This window comes from Dasypus novemcinctus, chromosome 9 (genome assembly GCF_030445035.2).
Source record: "Dasypus novemcinctus isolate mDasNov1 chromosome 9, mDasNov1.1.hap2, whole genome shotgun sequence".
Classification (NCBI taxonomy): domain Eukaryota; kingdom Metazoa; phylum Chordata; class Mammalia; order Cingulata; family Dasypodidae; genus Dasypus; species Dasypus novemcinctus.
Window position 1 is genome coordinate 103,912,446 of NC_080681.1, and position 20,792 is coordinate 103,933,237.

A 20,792-nucleotide genomic window follows, 5' to 3' on the forward strand; every position below is an offset into this window, starting at 1 on the left:
TGCTGTTTGCAGTACAACTTCAGGAAGGTGTTCAGTGTGCTCATTCCCAACCCAGGAAGCAGAAGAAGTAGGTGAGGGTCTTCAACGTGTGAGCTGAGCTATTCTTGCCATGGGTGCCACTCAACATAGCTGTGGCCATGACTGAGTTAGCAGCCAAGAAACCTGGGACCCAGTAGCCTCCTTAAGTCTTTCTTACGCTTTGGCTTCAGATCACGTTTTATTCCCCTTTCCATTTCTACTATTTTAAATCTAGTACTCCTCATTCTTCAATGTGAGTTGTTATCACCATCCTTTTTTGATCTCCAAACCGAAAACTTACAATGTCTGCTAACTTTGAGTTCTGTAGTGGTTTGTACCTCCCTTATGACAAGGTGTTATGATGTTCTGCCTTGTGTTATGGATTACTTGTTTAAAGCCCTTGTCAGATTATAAGATCCTTAAGGACACAGAGTGGGTCTTATCCCATTTGTGTCTTCTGCATTGTTTTAGCAGACCAAGTTTTCAGGGGATTATTTTCTTATTCCTATTATAATATCTCAGCATACTGAGTGCCCCCCCCATATTTAATATATTTCCCAAAATTAAAATATGAAACTAACCTTTGGAAGAGGTCTCAAGGCCACTTTCTAAGGCCTAACATGTATTCTAATGAGTGGGTCATTTAGACCTTGTACACTAACTTATGTCTTGTATATAAATAATGATACCTGTATAATATCCAGGAAATTATTGTTTTGGATCAATACTTAACCTTCTAAGGGTTACAGCCCTCTTTTACTATTTAACAAAAGCTATGGTTCCTCTTATCAGAAAACATACATATTTCTTTTGACCTCCAGTTTTTTGGATAACTTCAGGAGGATCACAAACAAGTAGACAGCAGAGTATAACCTTCTGTTTGCCTTCTTTATTCTTACCTGTAACCTAGCATATCTTTCCTCAATAGAACAGGCTTTCTTCTCCTTGAGTGGCTCTTAGTCTAGTTGTTTTGACTCATTCAGTTGTTTAAATAGTATAAGGGAATACCTGATGACAAGTGACGAGACCATTTATGTCCGCAATTTAGGAATCTTAGAGAACGGAGAGTATATGCTTTTTTCTGAAGAAGAAAGAAAAACTTGCCTCTCTAGTTGTAGAAGAGGTGCCTCTTGATCTATGCCTTGAAAGTCTTGTTTAAACCAGGAAAAGAAAGAAAATTCCATTTGAGGAAATAGTAAACCTAAAGCCTTGAATTTGGAAATTAACAGTAGATGGTGTAGATGTGGTCAGCCTGAGTGTTAGTTTAGGTTAAAGAAAAGTGACAAGTGAATAGATATGTTGTGTCTTAGGGATCATTCTCTGTTGCTATGTAGGTAATGACATTTTTAAAGAGGAATTGCTTAATTATGATTTAGTTTCTTGGGCTGAGTGTTAACTTAGTAGCAGTTTTAGACATCCCTATAATCCAGTTTAATGGTTGACTATTTTGTCATTCCAGGAATCAAGGGTTTTGCCCATAGTGAACAAAGATAGTGTTCATGGTAGGGCTTTCATACATGAAATAACTGTGGAACAGTTGAGGTATTAAGTGCTGAAATTAGGTGGTCAGGAATGCTGTCAGACAAGGCAAGGGTTTGATGAGGCCAAGATTGCATAGAGTCATCTCGAAGGACTGGTGGAATGTATATTGCTGCAGGTAAGAGAGCAAAGGTATGGGTATGGGAGTGACTTTGTGTGGCCATAGGCTGAGTAGAGGATGAATATAGAGGGGACCAGGAGATAGGTGAATTTGCTAATGAGTCCAAGTAGTAGAGGTCTTGAGAGCCAGACATGAGTCTCATACAATACTAATGATAATGACTGTCATGGTTGAATGAGTGATCTTTGTGGCACATAGTTTTCTGAATATTTTGCTCTTTTTTCTTGGTTTTCTTAAATGAGTTATTTATTACAATGAGTTTGGTAACCTTATTTTTGATTTTTTGAGGGAGATCTGATTTGGAAATAGACAAAGTAAGTAATTACTTCTTCTATTTCCCTTCACTCAGGGCTTTTTTTTGGTGTAATAAGATGGTTGCATAAACCTGTTACTGTCAGCTGATAGTGAGATGCACGCTATAGAACAGCTTGAAAATATGAGAAGGGTAGTTTTCACTTAGTTCATTGCAAGCTTAGTGGTAGTTACGATACCTTGGTTTGGGATAGTTAAGTTACTTGTCTAGTTACCGTTAATCATTCTCAACGTCGACCTTCTAAGTTTACTTAAAGCAGGGGTTCTTAAACCCCTTTTTATGCCACGAACACCTTCAGCAGTTAGGTGAACCCCATGGATTATTTCTCAGAATAATGTTTTAAAATGCATAGTATAGAGTAGGATTACAAAGGAAACCAATTATAAAAAATACTTACAAATATTGGAAAACAAGTTTTATGATGTATTTGTTTCTTTATCATAGGATGCGTGAAATAGCAGCAGGTGTGTAAGCTGTCATAGTGAGCAGAAACAAGATTTTGAGATATCTAACTATTGAAAGTGACATGGAAATATGTGAAAATAAGGTCACAGGATTATTGCTAACTTTAACGTGGTTTGTCATCTACCAGTCCAAAGACGTGCTAAATTTCAGCTAGATGTTAATGAAAATAAAGATGCAATTTTCCCATCCGAGTACAAAGATCTTAGATTAAGGACCGTTAGAGTTGTTTTTTAAAAAAAAATCCTGTCAATTTTATTGATACATATTAGTATAGCATGTAATTCATCCAAAGTGTACCATCAGTGGTATTTGGTATAATCAGGTAGTTGTACAGTCATTACGTCAATCATTGTTAGAGCATTTTCATTATTCCACTAATAGTAATAATAAAAACAAACTTTGGATAGATTGTAGGGTATTTTGATAGTTTGAAATTCTCCTTGATGCCTTTGTGAAATATTCTCCTTTTCTCCTAATTTTCTTCTGTCTTCTTCTTGATCCTATAAAGCAGCAGTGTAAAAATAGTTTATGCATAATATGTTCCTACTCTCGTGTTATGATGCTTGAGCTGTATTTTTAATTTTTATAGAGTGATACAATTGCCTGTTTATATTTCCCTAAATATATTTTAGAAAATTATTACTTGATTTCATATATGACATTTATGTATAGCAGAAATCAAAGCAGGTTACATTGATATGGATTAATCAGATTAATTGTTGATGTTCTTTATTTAGAATTCATTTAATTTAAAAATAGCTCAATGCAACATGTTTTACAAAATTGCTTATTTTTATACTAAAACTCCTTCCTGTTAATCATGAATTTTAACAAAGGAATAATGTTCTGAAAATTGTAGAACTACTATTAAAATATTCATTCTTTTACTTCCAGAGTCAGATGGGAAAGGAAATTGGCATGAATTGCTTTAAAAAGTGATAGTGATTAAGTGTCACCTTTATGAGGCCAAGTGTGTGCATAGTTTTAATACAGATTTTTAATATTCTCAGCTTTCTTTTTAATTTACAAGTGAGGGGAAGATTATTCTACCAGTGTCATGCATATAGTCACTGACAAAAGAACGATTTTGATTAGCAATTTGGTCAGTTGAAGCTTGCCTTTGAAATTTTATTTAGGTTTTGACTTTCCTCCAAAGGTATTAATTTACTTGGTGGAGAAATGTGTTTTCCCATCTTAATTAGAAATCATTTATTTTGGAATTAGATTCTTTCATCTGCTAAAGAAATCTCAGCAGTTTTTTTTTAAATTTGGTGTCATAGTTTGTATATGCCTGTTAAAAGTCTTTTTGAAACCAGTAAGTTGATCATTGTAGTTAGTCAGACAATCTGATAAAATAAAAGGGCTTTGATCTTGACGCTTCAAACAATAGCAAGTTTTCACAAATTTCATGCCCTGAGGACTGGCTCCAAAATATGTTTTTTCTTAAAATCATATTTGGAAAAAATCTATAATCTCATCAAAGATGCAATACCACTTTTAATAATTAATTTGAAGGGCTTTTCTCTGAATCCTGTCTCCACCCCATGAGGTAGGAGTGCTGTTCTATTTTTAGAGACAAGAAGATTAAAACACTGTGGTGTTAAGGGCCTTGTTGAAGATCACCTACCAGAAATTATGCGTACATCTATCTTTTGGTTTCTAGCTCTAGGCTGTTTCCTTTTGACCTTGCATTAGAAACACAGAACCTTTTGATATGTTCTTAAATTTGTGGAGTTTACTTACCTTCAAATTCAACCATATTCATAGCCTTTCCTAAAAGAAGTGTAATGTAGAAAGTGCTCACTAACAACTAAAACAAAAAAGGTTTTACTTCTTATCTTTGTGGTCTGCTGACGGCAGTTAGTGCTTTTAATTCAGTGAGATTTTGACTCTTGAGTTCTGCTCTCTTTTAGTATGCTGTGCTGCCTTGCTGTGGGATGGGGATATAAGGTAGGGCTCTTGTAAAAGTAGCAGTGTGTGCGTGTGGGTTCTCTTCATTCATCAGAAAGAACCCATTACCTACAAAGGACGGTTCCCAGACTGTCCTTTGTATACATTCATATCCCTGTTAGAGAGAGGAGAGAGAGAGACAGAGAGATTGTCACTTGATCTAGGTCACAGAGCAAGTCAGAATAAGAACTCTGCAGGGTATGTTTTATAAGGCCATATAGTAAGTGACAGAGAAGGGAGTCAAACCAGCTTGCTTGTCTAGTTCCTAAGTTATGTCTTCAATATTTCTTTTTAGAAAATCCAATATACTTGAAGTAATTGGTATATTTTCCTCTGTCTTCAGATACTTGAACAACTTAGAAATTCAACCCAAGTGAATTGTGATCAATAGTGGCACATTTCCCATTATATTAATGCTAAAATAAGCATTTTACCCAAATTTCATGTTATTATGTTTCTCACTTACGGAGTTCCTGGCTTACTTTGTGAGAATCATGAAAATGTTAACAGAACTCAGTGCTTTGCCCAGCAGATGGTATTCATATGAGCTTTTCAGGATCCTTTGGAATCTGTCACTTGCCAATTACCCAATTTTGTTTTGAATAGCCTGTATTTCCAGTTAATATTGGACCATTTACATAAAGAGAATGTGCCAGAATTGCTGTAATCTGTTCTATAATCAGATCTGCCTGCTATAGATGCATAATTTACTTTTGTTGTTAAATTGTTTATTGCAAAATGCTTTCAAGAAAATAATTCCTTCTCTATTCAATGTCATCACTAAACTATTAATCAACTTTCAAGTACAGGATATAGGGCCCTTTTTTGGACCTATATGTTTTTAATGTTAAAGTATTCTCAGAGTGTGATAACTGTGGTGAGAACTACAAACTAATGTTACATCGTATACTTATTTTCATAGTACTTACACATACTATGTTTTATGTATATTTGTAGATATAGTATACATATACATATTTTATATGTAATAGTAACATGTATATAATATGAGGATAAATCCGATGAAATGGTGTTGGGCTACAGTTTTGGTTAATAAGGGAAGATATTCTCAAGAGTTTTATTCTGAACATACCATCTTTATTTCCTTCAAAATAAAGATGGTGCTCAAAAAATGTTGAATAAAATGAGTTATTTTGTTTACAGTAGGTCAAAGAAGGGCTGAGGGAAGAGGCTAGCATGAGCAATGTTTGAGATATTAGGTTAGGAAAATTCCAGAGGCCCATTGAAGAGACAGTAGATATTTAGTGAAACTATGAGGCGTTTTTACAACCTTGGAAATAATTTGAAAGCATCCATCTAGTATTTTACTTGTTTCCTGTTTCTTGGTTGCCCTCCTTGGGTAGACTGGCCCCTCTTATTAGGAATACTGAGAGACCATGTCCTTTAGGTAAAGCCCTCTTGCAAAATCACAAGATCACAGTTAATAGAGGTGACTTCCTCTATAACATGTTTTGTGATGTTTGTTATCGTCCATTGTTTGTCTTTAATACTTGATATTTAATGAATGCCTATAAAGCAGTATTTTATAGGCATCATAGTAAAGATGTTCTGTCCATTAACCTTTGAAAATAAAAAAACTGAATTACTTTTGATATCAGTACGTTGCTACTTTTGATGTTCATTATGTAAAAGGAAAGACTAAATTTTACACTGGGTTTTAGAAAAATAAATTTATGGAAAGGTAGCTAACAGGTGACACTGGCCTTTTGTTTTGATTTTATTGAAAGTCTGCCTAATTATATATTTGAGGCATAGAGGTAGCCAAAACACAAGATAAAAGTTTCTCCACTGCCTAGTATAATAGTAAGTCCAGTTGTGATGATAAGTATGAGTTAATGTAATCACAGCATCTTCTTTTTTTTTGAGGATCCCTGCATAAATACATTTATTAGACAAACTGAAATGGCAAGTCATACTATAACACTCATATTGTCACATTTTGCCTGGTCTGTTTATTATTGAAATTTAAAAAATAACATCAGTTTTATTAATACATATTAATAAACAAAATCCAGAATGTACAATCAATGGTATATGCTATAATCACATCATTGTGAATTAATCACTTCAGTCATTATTAGAGCATTTTCATTATTTCAGTAATAATAATAACATAAAACAGAAAAACAAGAAAATTCCTCACTCATTCCCTCTATGCTTCCCCGAGACACTATTTTCTAATGTTTGAAACATTCAGATCTCTTTATGATGACATCTCTAATACATGATTCATGATGGCTATAATATGTTATCCAGTGATAACAGTTGAGCTGTTGAAAAATCCATAGATAGGTTGAAGGTCCTATCCAGGGAGGTCCCTTCAATAAGTGCTCTCAGACTAATTGCAGCAAATAATGAAGTTTTCAGCATGACTCCTTAGAAGAGGCATATATCAAGGTGATCCAAAATCAGGTTACCAACTTTTTTTTTGTTGGGTAGCAGTACTATTCATACTAAAATCTAATCTTTATGAAGCCAGGGATTATGTGTTATGTTATTCACTGTTGTATTCCTAGTTCCTTGCACAGTACCTAGGAGGAATTATATATACATACATACATACCTATATATGTATATTTCTTATGAATGAGTTTATATTAAGATGGAATCTTGGGATATTCTTAGTGTCAAAAGGCCTTTTGAAGGCCTTTCCTTTTCTTGGTAACTAAGAAGTGTGCTAGGTCCGAGCTCATGTCTAGTTTTTGTTAGCAGCAGCTATACTTCTGCTCTCTTACATACATATAATAGATATCCTAGGAGATTCCGGAGACTCCCCAAATAGGGCAGTTGTCGCATTAGCTTCAGCTTCAACCTCTCAGTAAGATGTAACTTTAGGATTAGCTAGTAGTTGAGGAAGATATCCGGTCTATTCCTCTGGGAAGAGGTAGCCCAAAGGATGAAATTAATACTTTTTCATACGCTTCTCTAAAATGTGAGTAGGATTAACCAAAGTTTTTGTTGGGTCTAGAAAGAAGGGAAATAGCACAATAGCACTAAGGGCAATAAGGTAAGTCATTTTGTAGTATATTTGTCTAATTTTTAAGTGTGCCTTTGTTCAGGCAGGACCCACAGATCTGTAGACAACCATTAGGGATGATGCGTGTATATTTGTGGTTCAGGGGATATATAACCTATGAAACAGTCAGCCTATGGAGAAACTAGGTGTTCTGAAATGGAGGCAAAGAGGTGGTGGGGTGGGGGTGGAACAGAAGAACTACAAAAGCTTCAAAATACTATGGGAATGGTATAAGACTATCCATTTTTTTGTAAAGTATCATGCCTATCATATTTTTATTCGGAGAGGTTTTTAAATTATTTCATGAGACAGTTTCTCTAACCACATCATGTTTTTCTCTTAACCCAGCTGTTCCAAAGACCAAATGCACTTGCTGTCCAGCAGTTGACAGCTGCTCAACAGCAGCAGTATGCGCTAGCAGCTGCTCATCAACCTCACATTGGTAAGTTAGTTCTTAAGCCTATAGCCCCCTTTTTATAGGTGGGATTACTATTTTAGGTCAGCAGGGCACTGTGAAACCAAGTAGTTGAGATTGGCTGTAAAAGTCAAGACAGATCCCGCAGACAGAGTAAAATGGCCTTTTCCTCTCCTCCTGTACAGTGGTCTCCAGGCACTGGAGGTGTTTTTGGTATATAACTCTAGCCTCAGCTTATAAGACTTCCCTCAGTATCCAGCTGTTTTCTCTACCTCAGCTGTTTAGGATTTAAATTATTTACTACAGTAGTGACTAACATCAGTTGTTTTGGTTCATTTGGGTAAATTTGATTAAATAACAATAGTTGTCCTTGTTGGAATTGTATAGACAGTGAATATATCAACTTGTCATCTTAGTAAGTAGGAAGTAGTACCTATGAATCATGAAGATCCATTTCCTAGGCAATATGCATTGACCATATAAGAAAGTTGTCTCATATGATTACACTTTTTTAAAATAGCTTTACCCTTTTCCTGGAGCAAGTGTTGAAGATTTGACCTAAGTTTTAGTCTTATTGTCTAGACATTTTTTTTCCCTAGACCTTTTAAAGATCTCTTCAAAATAAAGTATTATAACTATAAACAAGTAGAAGTAGAGATATTTTTTTATAGCCAAGAATACAATTAAGTAGAAAGGAGATCATCAGTCAGGGATTGTGGTATGCTGTGGAAGGAAAAACTTGCTTCCAACCTAGATGAAGTAAGGCTAGGCCTACGAGCTTTTGCCTGAGTCTGGTATTTTATAGTTGTAGATGGTAGTCTTTATAAATACTTATATTTTTTCTTGGAGGAAAAACCTTTTGGAAAATTGTCTTAAATAGAAATAAGTCCTTCCTTCCATCCCGTTAAATTGCACATTCTAGCTGTTAAGAGTTTAATAATGTTGTAGAAATTATTGAATTTAAAACTATATAAGCATTTAAATTGTATTTAATTTCTATAGTAAAGGTAAACAAACTAACAAAAAGACTAGATAAATGTTACCATAATCTTTAGTATAGGGATTATTTTACTTTTAAAAGTCTTCTTTACTCTGAATCTATCCTATCTTCTCTCTCTCGCTCTTTCCCACACCCCCCCCCCCCAGCTTTAGCTTGAAATGAATAGCCAAACTGTGTAGGTATTTGGTAGGGCTGCAGTTTTAGTCAAGTTTGTTTTTACTGACAGGTATGTTTTCAGCAGGTTTAGCTCCCGCTGCGTTTGTCCCCAATCCATACATCATCAGTGCTGCTCCCCCAGGGACGGACCCATACACAGCTGGATTGGCTGCAGCAGCGACACTAGGTGAGACATTCTGCTGCATGAGGGACTTTCTCACCTGCTGAAAAGTCATTTGAGATGGGCATGCATTCTTTATACTCTCCCAAATCCATGTCTCCAATGGAGATTTCTCTCCTGATTTCACGTGCCATCTACCTGCCAGCTGGATATCTCTACTTAGCTGTAACCTAGACCTCAGGCTTGAACATGTCCAAAGGTAAATTAATCACCTACAATCCCAGATTGGTATTTTTAATATATGGGGCCACTAGTTGTTCATAAATATTTCTGGAATGTCCCTCTTTGCCTAAGTCTTCTACTACCTCTGTTCTACCATTGTTCAGGACCTTATACTTTTCTACATGACTTCGGTAGCTGGCCTTTTTGATGTATTCCAAATTTCTTTGCCTTTATCAACCCTAGATTGTTCAAGAAAATTCTCAAACACAAAACTTACCACTTCAACGTTGTGCTTAAAACCCTTCATTGATTTCTCTCATATCTACCTTAATATGGCATACCACAGTTATTTTTAAACATGTCTGATCATAAGAGCCTGCTTAGGCAGGTAGGGATGCTGTTCCTTGGAATCAGTATTTTTAAGGAACTACCAGGTTAATTGTAAAGTTTAGCTAGGGTTAGTTCCCACTATGTACAGGGCTCTCTCCATGATTTGTACATGGACATCTCTACACACAAACACATACACACACCATTTTCTCCTCCTCAGATTGGCCATGATTGGCTCACACTATGTATTCTGGCAACTCTAAATTGATTTTAGTTTGCTGCACATACTGCAATGTTTTAGGTTTCTGTATCTTTGCTTGTCTTGTCTCCTTTGCCTTGTATAGTAAGCTCTTTTTCCCATTCTCTGCCTGGGAAGCTTCTTAGCTGGCTTTGTCACCTCTAGAATGCCTTCCTTTCTGACTCCCCCCTATTTTACTAATTACTGCATTGTATCTATTTGCTTTTGGATGTATATATGGATGTGATTTTCTTTCTCTTAAGGCTGAACTCTTTCCAAGACATGTATCTTTGTTATTTGATTATGTGTGGCACAGTCGTCACTGTGGTGGGTTGTAAAGGTATGCTAGATTGAATTTAACATTAGGACTACTTATATGTCTTCCAAAGTAAATATTGTTTTGCAGGCAGATCCCTCCAAGTCATGTTAATCATGACTAAATGTTGTAAGATTTCACTTCTAACAATATAACATACTATTTGCAATTATGAACTTAAATGCAGCATATAACTCCTTTTCTTATAATTTTCTTTAAAAGTGTTCACTTTTTTGGCATGAGTTGTGATGGGAACATATTTAGTATTCATGTTCTTCCAGCCTTTGGAGAAATAAAAAACTCTTCTTAGTAGACTGAACTTTGCTAGTCATCATTAATATTTTTTGAACACTTATTAACTATTTGCCAGGCAGTATGCTGAGTGGTTTTCTTTCATATGAGTTGTCAGATAATAATCTTACACATTAGGAAATTGGGACTCAGGATGCTGCCTTGTTTGAGGTCATGCAACTTAAATGTTGTAGAGTTGGGATTTGAACTTGGTCTAACTCGAAAGCCCATGCAGTTTGCCACTACATCATATAATATCTGTTACCTTGAATGAGCTTTTCTGTATTTTCTACAGAAGTCTTTTTCTCCATTAACTTTAATAATGTTACTTGAAACAAATGGTCTTAGGGATGCTGAAGCAGGCATCCTGGTGAGCCAAGCTAAATGAATGATTCCCCCTAGGGCACTTTCCTAAACTCAGCCACTGGTCACATGACAAAGGAGATTTAAAGTAGTAGAAATGCCAGTTGAGAAAATTTAGAGAATAGTGTAAATGTGTTTGGGAAGAGCAGTCTGTGCCCAGTTGAAATTCCCTTTCTTGGCCTTTGGGGAGCCTTGGGACTATCATTGAAGGTGTCAATCACTCTTTTTTTTTCTTAACTTGGAGGTTTGATTTTTAGACCCTTTGGGTTCTGACAAGTCCAAAATGTTTTAAACTATTTAAAATAGTGCATATATTAATATAGTTTTCTTAAGCACTAGTCCGTTACAGTTGTGTGTTTTATAGTAGATACCCTTGCTTATAAACAGCTTTTTGAGTTTTGTTAAGCCCACAGGTACAGAAAACATCAAAATTGAAATGCTAGAGCATATTATTGGATGATGATTCATCCTGACTTACTATGTGTTTTAGAAACATAAAAATGGATAAAATAAAAACATATATCAACTCATTTTGACTTAATGAAAATATGTTTCTTCAGAGTAGCTATAATATTTGAAACAATTCTCTGGAACTCATTATAAGGCATTAGTACTAATAAAAATTGACATATTTAATTCTGGTCTTTAAGAGAAAGTTTAAATTGGTGATATGTTTCAGCATTTCAGAGGTTGGCTTTGAGCCCTTGTCCTGGGTAGCAAATGTGCAGCCTTGATGTTTTTTAACCACTGGCTTCATCAGAGAGTTCTAGGGTTTAGATTTCTGTTGTGCCAAGGTTGCAACTCTGTTTACTTCTGGTGCTGCCTTACTCTATGGGGCCAAGATGGCAGCTGTAGCTTGTTGCCAAAGAAGGTGAGGAGATCATGTGGATTAAAGCAGAATGCTTAGTTTTGTTTAGGATACTCAGTAGGGCTGTAAAAATGAGTGAAAGTGTGGTGTTTTTTGTGTCTGTGTTCAGTTTTAACTTAATAAATTTAAGATTTTGTATATTGTCTGAATGTACTCATGGAATGACTTTTATGATGGTAGACCTACTTTAAAAATAGAAATAGAAAAACCAAGTCTCTTGGATAGTGAGCAGTAGGGATCAAATGAGTGTTTGGGTTTTGTTGTCTGAAGATTGATACTCATGCTTCTGGGGTTAATGAAGCGTGTGGATTTCTGTCCCTGTGATTTACCTCAGCAACCTCTAGCTGCCCATTCTTACCATTGAAAGAGGGGTACAATTTATATCTTTTGTTCTGTTCCTTTACTTTAAGCACAGGAACTCTCCATTTCTCTCTTCCAACAATAAATGTTGTTTATGTCTATCCTTATATCCTTTCTTTTTCAGGGAAAAATATGTCTTTTTAATAAACAAGGCCAATTCCTCCATCTGTTCTTAAACCCGGCCCTTTCAACTTCTATCAGTTATTTTCTCTTTGGATATCTTCAATTTTTTGTCCCTCAATGGTTTCTTCCTCTGGGCCTGGAGCATATTAGTGATGTTGGAAGAATTTGGTATGGGGATCTTGCAAAATGTTTTTTATTAAAAAAAAAAAAAAGGATTAATGATTAGTTAGAATGTAAAGATATATTCTTTAAATAATATTTTACACTAGAATCTGCTGAGTTGGATGTAGTGTTTGAAAACCCTGATGATTCTTACTAGTATAAACTTTCTTTTCCTTCCTCTTGGCTGTTTTTAGGCCCGGCTGTGGTCCCTCACCAGTATTATGGAGTTACCCCCTGGGGAGTCTACCCTGCCAGTCTTTTCCAGCAGCAGGCTGCTGCTGCTGCAGCAGCAACTAATTCAGCTAATCAGCAGACTACCCCACAGGCTCAACAAGGGCAACAGCAGGTAAATATAAATAAAATTTACCCCTTTTTACCTGTGAATTTTAATTATTGTGTATTATTAAAAGATAATGTTACAACAAATAAAGAATATGTGTGAAGTCCCTTCTGTGTTTGTGTACCTGAGTTCATTCGCAGATTTAACTCTTACTTTTTGACTTACCGGATTCCTTTTATGTTACTGGTTACTTTACAGAAGAGGAAACTGCTTAGAGGGTTGAACAAATAAGTTTAGATAGCTGGTAAGAGGCAAAATGGGTATTTGAACAAGATAGTCAAGTTTTCTTTCTACCGTTGTATAGTTTCCTGCTTAAGCAGCATTCTTAGATCACTTCAGTCTCTTACAAGTGGCTTGCCACCAAAGGGGGATGTGCAAGTTCTTCAGACAGCTTATTTACAATACCTTTTGGATTGCATATAAATCCTAAACTCATCATATATACTTTATCTTATAGTAGTTTTTTAGTCGAGCTGGGAAAGGACATTTAATTGCAAAACGATGTCTTTTTTAGCTAGATCATTTTCTCCTGATTGCTAGAGTAATACCTCTTTACTGCTAAAAATTGTGGTAAATTGGTTAAACTAAAAAAAAAAACCCAAAAAACCCAAACCAAACAAAACCAAAAATTGTCCCAAACCCTCATGTCAGAGAAAACCAGTATTAATATTTGTCTCTATCATTTTAGCCTTACTGTATTCTTTGAAAGTTGGGATTATTCTGTATTCATGGCTTTGTATACTGTTTTCACATTTTCCCATATTGCTTAATGTAACATCTTTACTGGCTTCATTTCAGTATATCATAAAGATGTGCCATACTTTTTTCAACCAGCCTGTTATTATTTGATATTTAACTTAGCAATATTTTGGTGTTATAAATAAGACCGATTAACATCCTTTGCATACATTCATGATTATTTCATTTCTTTTTTTTCCGGGAGGTAGCAGGGCTTGTACCTGGGACCTTGTATGTGGGAAGCAAGCGCTCAACCACTGAGCTGCACTTGCTCTGAATATTTTCTTTCTCAAAGTAAAAATTCCCTAGGGCAAATGAAATAAGCATTTAGGCTTTTGATGTGTATTGTCAAATTAAAGCTTGTCTTTTGAGGTAGTGCTCACATATGTACATATGATAAGATACAAACAAGAATCCTTTACTCATTCTTACTAAGAGTTTGTTTAATTTTTATAGATTCCACAGAATTATAGGAAAAACATGTCTTGAAAGTATAGGTATTTTATCCTTTGTCAGTAGTTTTTGAGTTAAGGTAATTATTTGGAAGCTAATAAATGTTTTTCTTTGCAATAGATACAATTCCAGTACCAGGCATATCTTACTTACCCAATTGCTAAAACAAATACCATACAATGGGTTGCCTTAAACAATAAGAATTTATTGGCTCATAGTTTTAGATTAGGAGAAGTCCAAAATCAAGATGTCAGCAAGGTAATACTTTTTCCTCAAAGATTCTTGGCAGTGCCTCAATCCTTGGCTTTTATGTCACATGGCAGTGCACATGGCAGCATCTTTTCCTTTCTCTTCTGGGTTCCATTGACTTCCAGCTTCTTAGCTCTTCCAATGACTTTCTCTCCTGTGCCTAGTTTCCTTTGCTTATAAGGACTTCACCCATATTGGATTAAGGCCCACCCTCATTCATTTTGGGCACACCTTAACTAATAACATCTCCCAAGGTGTCCTGTTCACAAATGGGTTCACACCCACAGGACCAGGGGTTGGGATCTTTTGTGGGGGCATGATTCAGTCCCAAACTGGTTATGTAAGTGAATTCAGCAAATAATTTGTTGACAGAATGCATTCTCTAGTAAATAAATTTCTTAGTAGCTGCCGTTTGTGATAGTCTGTATTTCTTTGGATGCTGATCTTTGTGTTTAAATGACTTTCAAATCATTGTGCATTTAAGACTGAAGTAATTGAAGTTTTAAAATTAACTCTGACCTAGTGGACAAATAACTACTATTTACTGAAAGATTTCTATATAAAGTTAAGTGCTTTATGTATTATTTCATTTCCTTTTACTAAAATCTCATAAATGAATTATATACCTTCCCATTTTACAGTTGAAAAAATGGAATTTGTTGTGCCCAGGGTCAGACATAATAAGTTGACAAAATTTGAATCCAAGTGTCTTCATTTAGAACTTATGCTGTTTTCTGACCATATTGCAATGTCTCGAGTTACAGAAAACCTGAGATTGGGTCTTTGTCTTACCATTAAGTGGTTATAAATATGGCAAGTTGCTTAACTTCCCTGAATGTACATTTGTTAGCTATATAATGGCATTCACTGTTTCCTGTCATTCACGCAAATCCTACTGTGCAAAAGTTAGCATTAATTTTTTTGTGGTTTTTTTTTTTCCCATTAGAAATTTATTGAAGTATATCACTCATACATGAACATACATAAACAGTAAGTGTAGGGAAGTGGACTTGGCCCAATGGATAGGGTGTCCACCTACCACATGGGAGGTCCGTGGTTCAAACCCTGGGCCTCCTTGACCATGTGGAGCTGGCCCGTGCACAGTGCTGATGTGCGCAAGGAGTGCCGTGCCACGTAGGGGTGTCCCCCGCGTAGGGGATCCCCACGTGCAAGGAGTGCGCCCCATAAGGAGAGCCGCCCAGCACAAAAGAAAGTGCAAGAATGCCCAAGAATGGTGCCGCACGCACAGAGAGTTGACACAACGAGATGATGCAACACAAAGAAATACAGATTCCCGGTGCTGCTGATAAGGATAGAAGTGGTCACAGAAGAACACAACAGCGAATGGACACAGAGAGCAGACAGCGGGTGGGAAGGGGAGAGAAATAAATAAATAAATCTTTAAAACAACAACAACAAAAAAAAACAGTAAGTGTAAAGTAAAAGTTGTGAACTTAGGGGAAAAAAACACGCATAACAGCCAGGCTCGTATACCTGACCCCACCACCAGTACCTTGGATTGTTGTGAAACATTTATAACAAATTATGAAAGAACATCACCAGAGTTATTACTGTTAACTATTAAGTTTTGATAAGCATTCATTGTTTTAGCACCAGTATTTATTTGCCAGTTTTTTAAACAGGTCGGTTTTATGGATACATATTAATAAAGCATACAATTCATCCAAAGTATACAATCAATGGTATTTGTATAATCATATTGTTGTGCATTCATCAATGCAGTTTTTGAGGGAAATAAGATTTTCCTGGTGAACTTTTGTCATAATAACTGAAATGAGGGGCTCTATTTAAATTTTACTTTGGGCCTTTTTGGTCTTTATATATTTTAAGCACACTATTCAAAATCTAAGTGCTGGAACTTTCCAGGGAAGTTGGTGACATTCCAGCCAAAATGCCATCTTCTGATTCCTGTTTCATCCTTCTTCAAGGTTCCTTTGACACCTGATAAAAACTTTATTGTTTCATATTTCCAAATGATGTAAAATTTTAAAAAATTCCTGTGTGTATGGTTGAAGCCATGTACAGGTGGTAAAGTTGCTGGGGTTTTGGTGTTTGTTATTGCATACTGAGAGAGAAGAGTTTAGAATGACTTCTAAATTTTCCACATTGGGGAAGAGTGTATAGATGATGATTCTACCACATATAATGGGGAACTATAGAAGGATGAATGATTTATTTATTAGAATATCTCCATTGAGCATTTGATTGCTTATTACTTACAAATGCTGTGCTTTAACAACTTTTCTTTTTAAAGATTTATTTTTTATTCCCCCCCGCCCCACAGTTGTCTGCTTTCTGTGTCCATTTGCTGTGTGTTCTTCTGGGACTGCTTATAACCTTATCAGCGGCACCCGGGATCTGTGTTTCTTTTTGTTGCGTCATCTTGCTGTGTCAACTCTCCGTGTGTGTGGTGCCATTCTTGGGCAGGCTGCACTTTCTTTTTGTGCTGGGCGGCTCTCCTTACAGGGCACATCCTTGCATGTGGGGCTCCCCTACGCTGGGGACACCCCTGCGTGGCACAGCACATGGGCCAGCTCCACATGGGTCAAGGAGGCCCGGGGTTTGAACTACGGACCTCCTGTGTGGTAGGCAGATGCCCTATCCATTGGGCCAAGTTTGCTTCCCAACAACTAGCTTTTGAAGTGGTATTTGAATTTCATACCAACATTGTCAAGATCTGTAAAAAATTAACTCCTAGGGGGAGTGTTTTGCAAATAGGCATTCTCTTATTTTTATTGATTTCATTTTATTTTAACTTGTTACTTATGAAGTTTTATATGTTTGGTTCTGTAAAACCCATACCTGCCAGCTATCGATGAAATTAAAATAGTGGAAGATGACTGAAAATTTATACTCATGGTTCCACACACATTTCTAGAGACTGGAAAAAAGGGAAACGTTTTGCTTTCCTCCTTCAAACAGGACTTGTCAATAGTCTTGACTACCTCTTTCCTTAGGCCCAACTACCTTTAACCCCTTTCATTTTATGTAACCCCCTAACCAAACATAACCAAACATAGGTCATTATGCCCAGGAAAATAATGATTCATTGCTCTTTAGTTTTTCAGCAGGTTTGAACTTTTAATAATTGCCAAGTCTGCACATGCTGTTTAATTTTTGTAGAGTGAGATTTCTTCTGCGTTATTGGGTAGGCATCTTCAGTCTGTTAGAAAGAAAGCTGTACCTTTAAGGAAACAAAAGCTCACCTGATGGTGGAGGAGAAAAGAATTTTATTAATGATCTTGCAAGAATGGGCATGCGACCTGGATAAAATGGCCAGCGTGCCAAACAGTAAGAAACAGTGATATTTATAACCTAAACCTAGACGCTGGTCCCTCCCCTGTTCCCCATTGATTGGGTTCTTCAGGTGTTACAGCCTATCTGAGAGATCTAACTTATTCGGTTGCTGCTCTCCTGTTCCCTACATTCCGGTGGGCTTGGTCGGCTCAACACCACTCTCACTTCTGGCACTGCTTTGCTTTTCAAATTCAGCACTGCTTTCCCTATTGGCCCCACCCTTGCTTTGGCCTCGCCCTCGCTTTTCACCTTTGGCCCCCTCACTTAGGCGCCACTTTTCAAATTCTTGGCGCCAAAGCCGCTGGAACCACTTTCCCTCCCTCCTCCAACTGCAGATCTGGCTCTGGCTTCACCTTTATGTGAAAATGAAACTTATCCCTTTCCTTACAAATCCCCTCTTTCTTTTAGACTCTTTAGTTTTCACAATTTAGTGTTTCAAATCTGATAAGAACCTCCTCACATTCTTCATCATAGAGATCTTCCTCTTTAAGGGGGTACATGTTGTTTTGCTTGTACTGTATGTGTGTTTGTTTGATTAGGGCCGTTGCAATGAGTTTTTGAGCTAACCCTTGGACACCTGCAACAACCAACTGCTGTGAGTACCCCAGCCACAATGATAAGGGAAGTCAGGATAGACAGTGTCACTCCTTTCCATTTTCTAGACCAGCTTTCTAACCATCTCATGAGTGGGTTATCAATGCCAGAATTTTCTGCTAACTCTTCAGATAAGTCTGTTAAGCCTTGCAGAGCTTTGGGGATAGTCCTGTCTGGGACCATATTATTTGGATGAAGGTACACCATCTACCTCCAGTCACAATACAGACGCCTCCTTTTTCTGCTAGCATCGTATTTAGGGCTGTCCTGTTTTCCCATGCCATTTAACTAGTAGCATCCAGCTGTTCTGCTATTCCTGTAACTGCATCCCCAGTGTAATTCATAAATATTTCTTGATTATAATATATATAGTTAATCCAGTCCTCATTTTTGTTAATGGCAAACCACAGAACAAGAATGACTCAAATCCTGCAGCTACCTGATTTCTAGCTTTAAATTCGTTTGGGACTTCCCCGGGGGAGCTCCTATACTATTCTAGATAAATTTGGTCATCAAAGGAACCAGGTAAACTTCTTTCCCTGGTTTTATGTTTCTTGCTCTTTTTCAAATGCCAGGGTAAATGGGATGGCTAATTGAACCAGAGCACAGGTTCCTCCCTACTTCTCAGGTAACACCAGTCAGAGGATGTCCTTTCTGCAGTATCACCAAAGGTCTGCTTGGGGTATGGCCAAACTGGAGAAATTGTCTGTATTATCCTTGTTCACATTCCATATTTGTGTACACAAGGCCATGGTCCCAAGGTCCTGAAGCCCTTTCCCCCATCTATAGAAACAGGTAGAGTGACTTCCTGGACCAAGGTGGGAAGCTGTTATGGCTTTGGTGTTTCCCTTTTTGACAGGAGGGAAGAAAGAGGACAACATATTACAATTTTCACCAGGTGTAGCATTCTGGAAGAGGAGCACCATGCACTTAAACTCCTTTTCATGCTTTTCCATATCTAACGGAAAGGGTACAATATGAGCAGTGGGCTAGACTGTAGTTGACCCATTCTACCCAAGCATTTGTATCTCCATATCTTATCTCTATTTTTATGGTCTGCTTTAAATCTTCTGCCTTAAGTATCCTGACTCCTTTGGGATTATTCTGAATTGGGGAACTGACCTTTGGTGGGTTTTTCCTTGTATTTCTGAAGGATTATCTGAAGGGGATGTTGTTAACATCATATCTGCAGGGGGAGGAAGGACTCTAATATGGAAACTCCCCAGAGGATCTTTACCTGTAATGTCCACCCCTACCCCATAGACTCTGTTAGGGGAAGAATAACAGTTGTTGTTGCTGAATTTGCTGCCTTTCTAATGGTTATTACCACTGGGTTACATTGTTTTTTTTTTTTTTGCAGTCTGGTGGGGTATTACCTTTATAAAAGTCTATTTTGTCGTCCTCTGCTTTTCCCAGTGGTCCTCCCTGTGTACTAAAGGTAGTCCACCACACAAAGTTCCAACTGAGATGGGGGAAAGGTTGAGATAACCTCTCGGTGACTCTGGGTGTAGATATTTATTTTGACCACTCAGCCACCACTGATGGCTTTATTTTTGCAGGTTTTCACCAGAAACTGGTTTCCAGGTCTTGGTGAGAAAAGGTTACCCATACACTATCTCAAAGGGATTAAGCTGAAGTATATCCAATCCACCTCGTTTGCTGTTTCCTTCCTGGTGGGAAAATGCTTAGCCCTGGCAGGATGGCATGTGGGTTTGCCAGTCTTCCCCAGGATATGAGTGGGACAGATTTTAGAATAAGGGCTAGGAGGGAGACTTGAATTAAGCATCTTCATTAACTACATAGAAAATGAAGTTTACCAGGACCTTTTAACATGTTCAGTATCCCTCTTCGTATGATCTAGAAAAGATATCACCATAATCATCAAGCATATATCTAGAATAGGAGAGATATAGGTATGGTACTTAATGCCTATCAATGCACTACCCAATGCATAAGTTTCTTTTTGAGTTGCAATTAATAGATCTAAGGTCCATGTTTACAACACCATACAAATTTTCTCTGTATGGGAGCAGACCATAATGCCATTTATGTTTAAGTTCTAATCACAGCACTCTGGTAATCACTGCTCCGCTTAGCATGTCCTTCACACAGCCAGCATGCTGCAGCACCGTTGACCCTAGAGAGAAGCTAGGAAGGTAGACTCCACAGTATTCCACTGGCCTGTTGCATAGTACCCTTCAGCACTGTAGAGCTTTTTACTTCTACACCTTCACCATGATCACATTAATTACCTTCAGTAATACAGATGTCCAATGGAATCAAGATTATCTTCCTTTACCACCACTTTAATATGCAGATTGAGGTAGCCTCTGACAGTTTTGTTATTAAAATCAATTCACTTTCTGTTTAATAATGATTTATTGAAATTAACCCTTCAAATATTTTGGTTTAAACATTGCTTCTACAAACTTCTTATAACTATCCATAACCATAAAGACAGTAGTTGCTTCATTTCAAGACAAATTCCACCTTCACAAAACGTATTTCCTTACTTAATGCTACCTTCTACAACTTGCCATATTCATTCAGGTTTTGTCCTACATATTTCCATTGTAATTTTATGAAAACCAGCTATTGTATCTTAGGAAAAAAACACATTCCTTTAAACAAACTTACCAAATTTTAGTCAGCACTCCCACAAACCTTTGAAGTCTTTCTATATCTGTTTAAG

The 20,792-nt window shown here is 36.9% G+C and overlaps 1 protein-coding gene across 33 annotated transcripts in view; it reads left to right on the top strand.

The window, feature by feature from the left end:
- The window catches only part of PUM1 (pumilio RNA binding family member 1), a 148,029-nt gene that overhangs the window by 83,699 nt on the left and 43,538 nt on the right, over positions 1-20,792 (top strand). For 10 of the 33 annotated variants that reach the window (XM_004465725.5, XM_023590928.3, XM_004465720.5 and 7 more), the window contains 3 exons: positions 7,792-7,885; positions 9,100-9,201; positions 12,603-12,754. In XM_004465725.5, coding sequence (XP_004465782.1) covers positions 7,792-7,885; positions 9,100-9,201; positions 12,603-12,754 — 348 coding nt within the window. Of the gene's footprint in view, positions 1-7,791; positions 7,886-9,084; positions 9,202-12,602; positions 12,755-20,792 lie in introns of all 33 variants that reach the window. The other 23 variants (XM_023590927.3, XM_058304011.2, XM_023590930.3 and 20 more) reach the window with 3 other exon arrangements.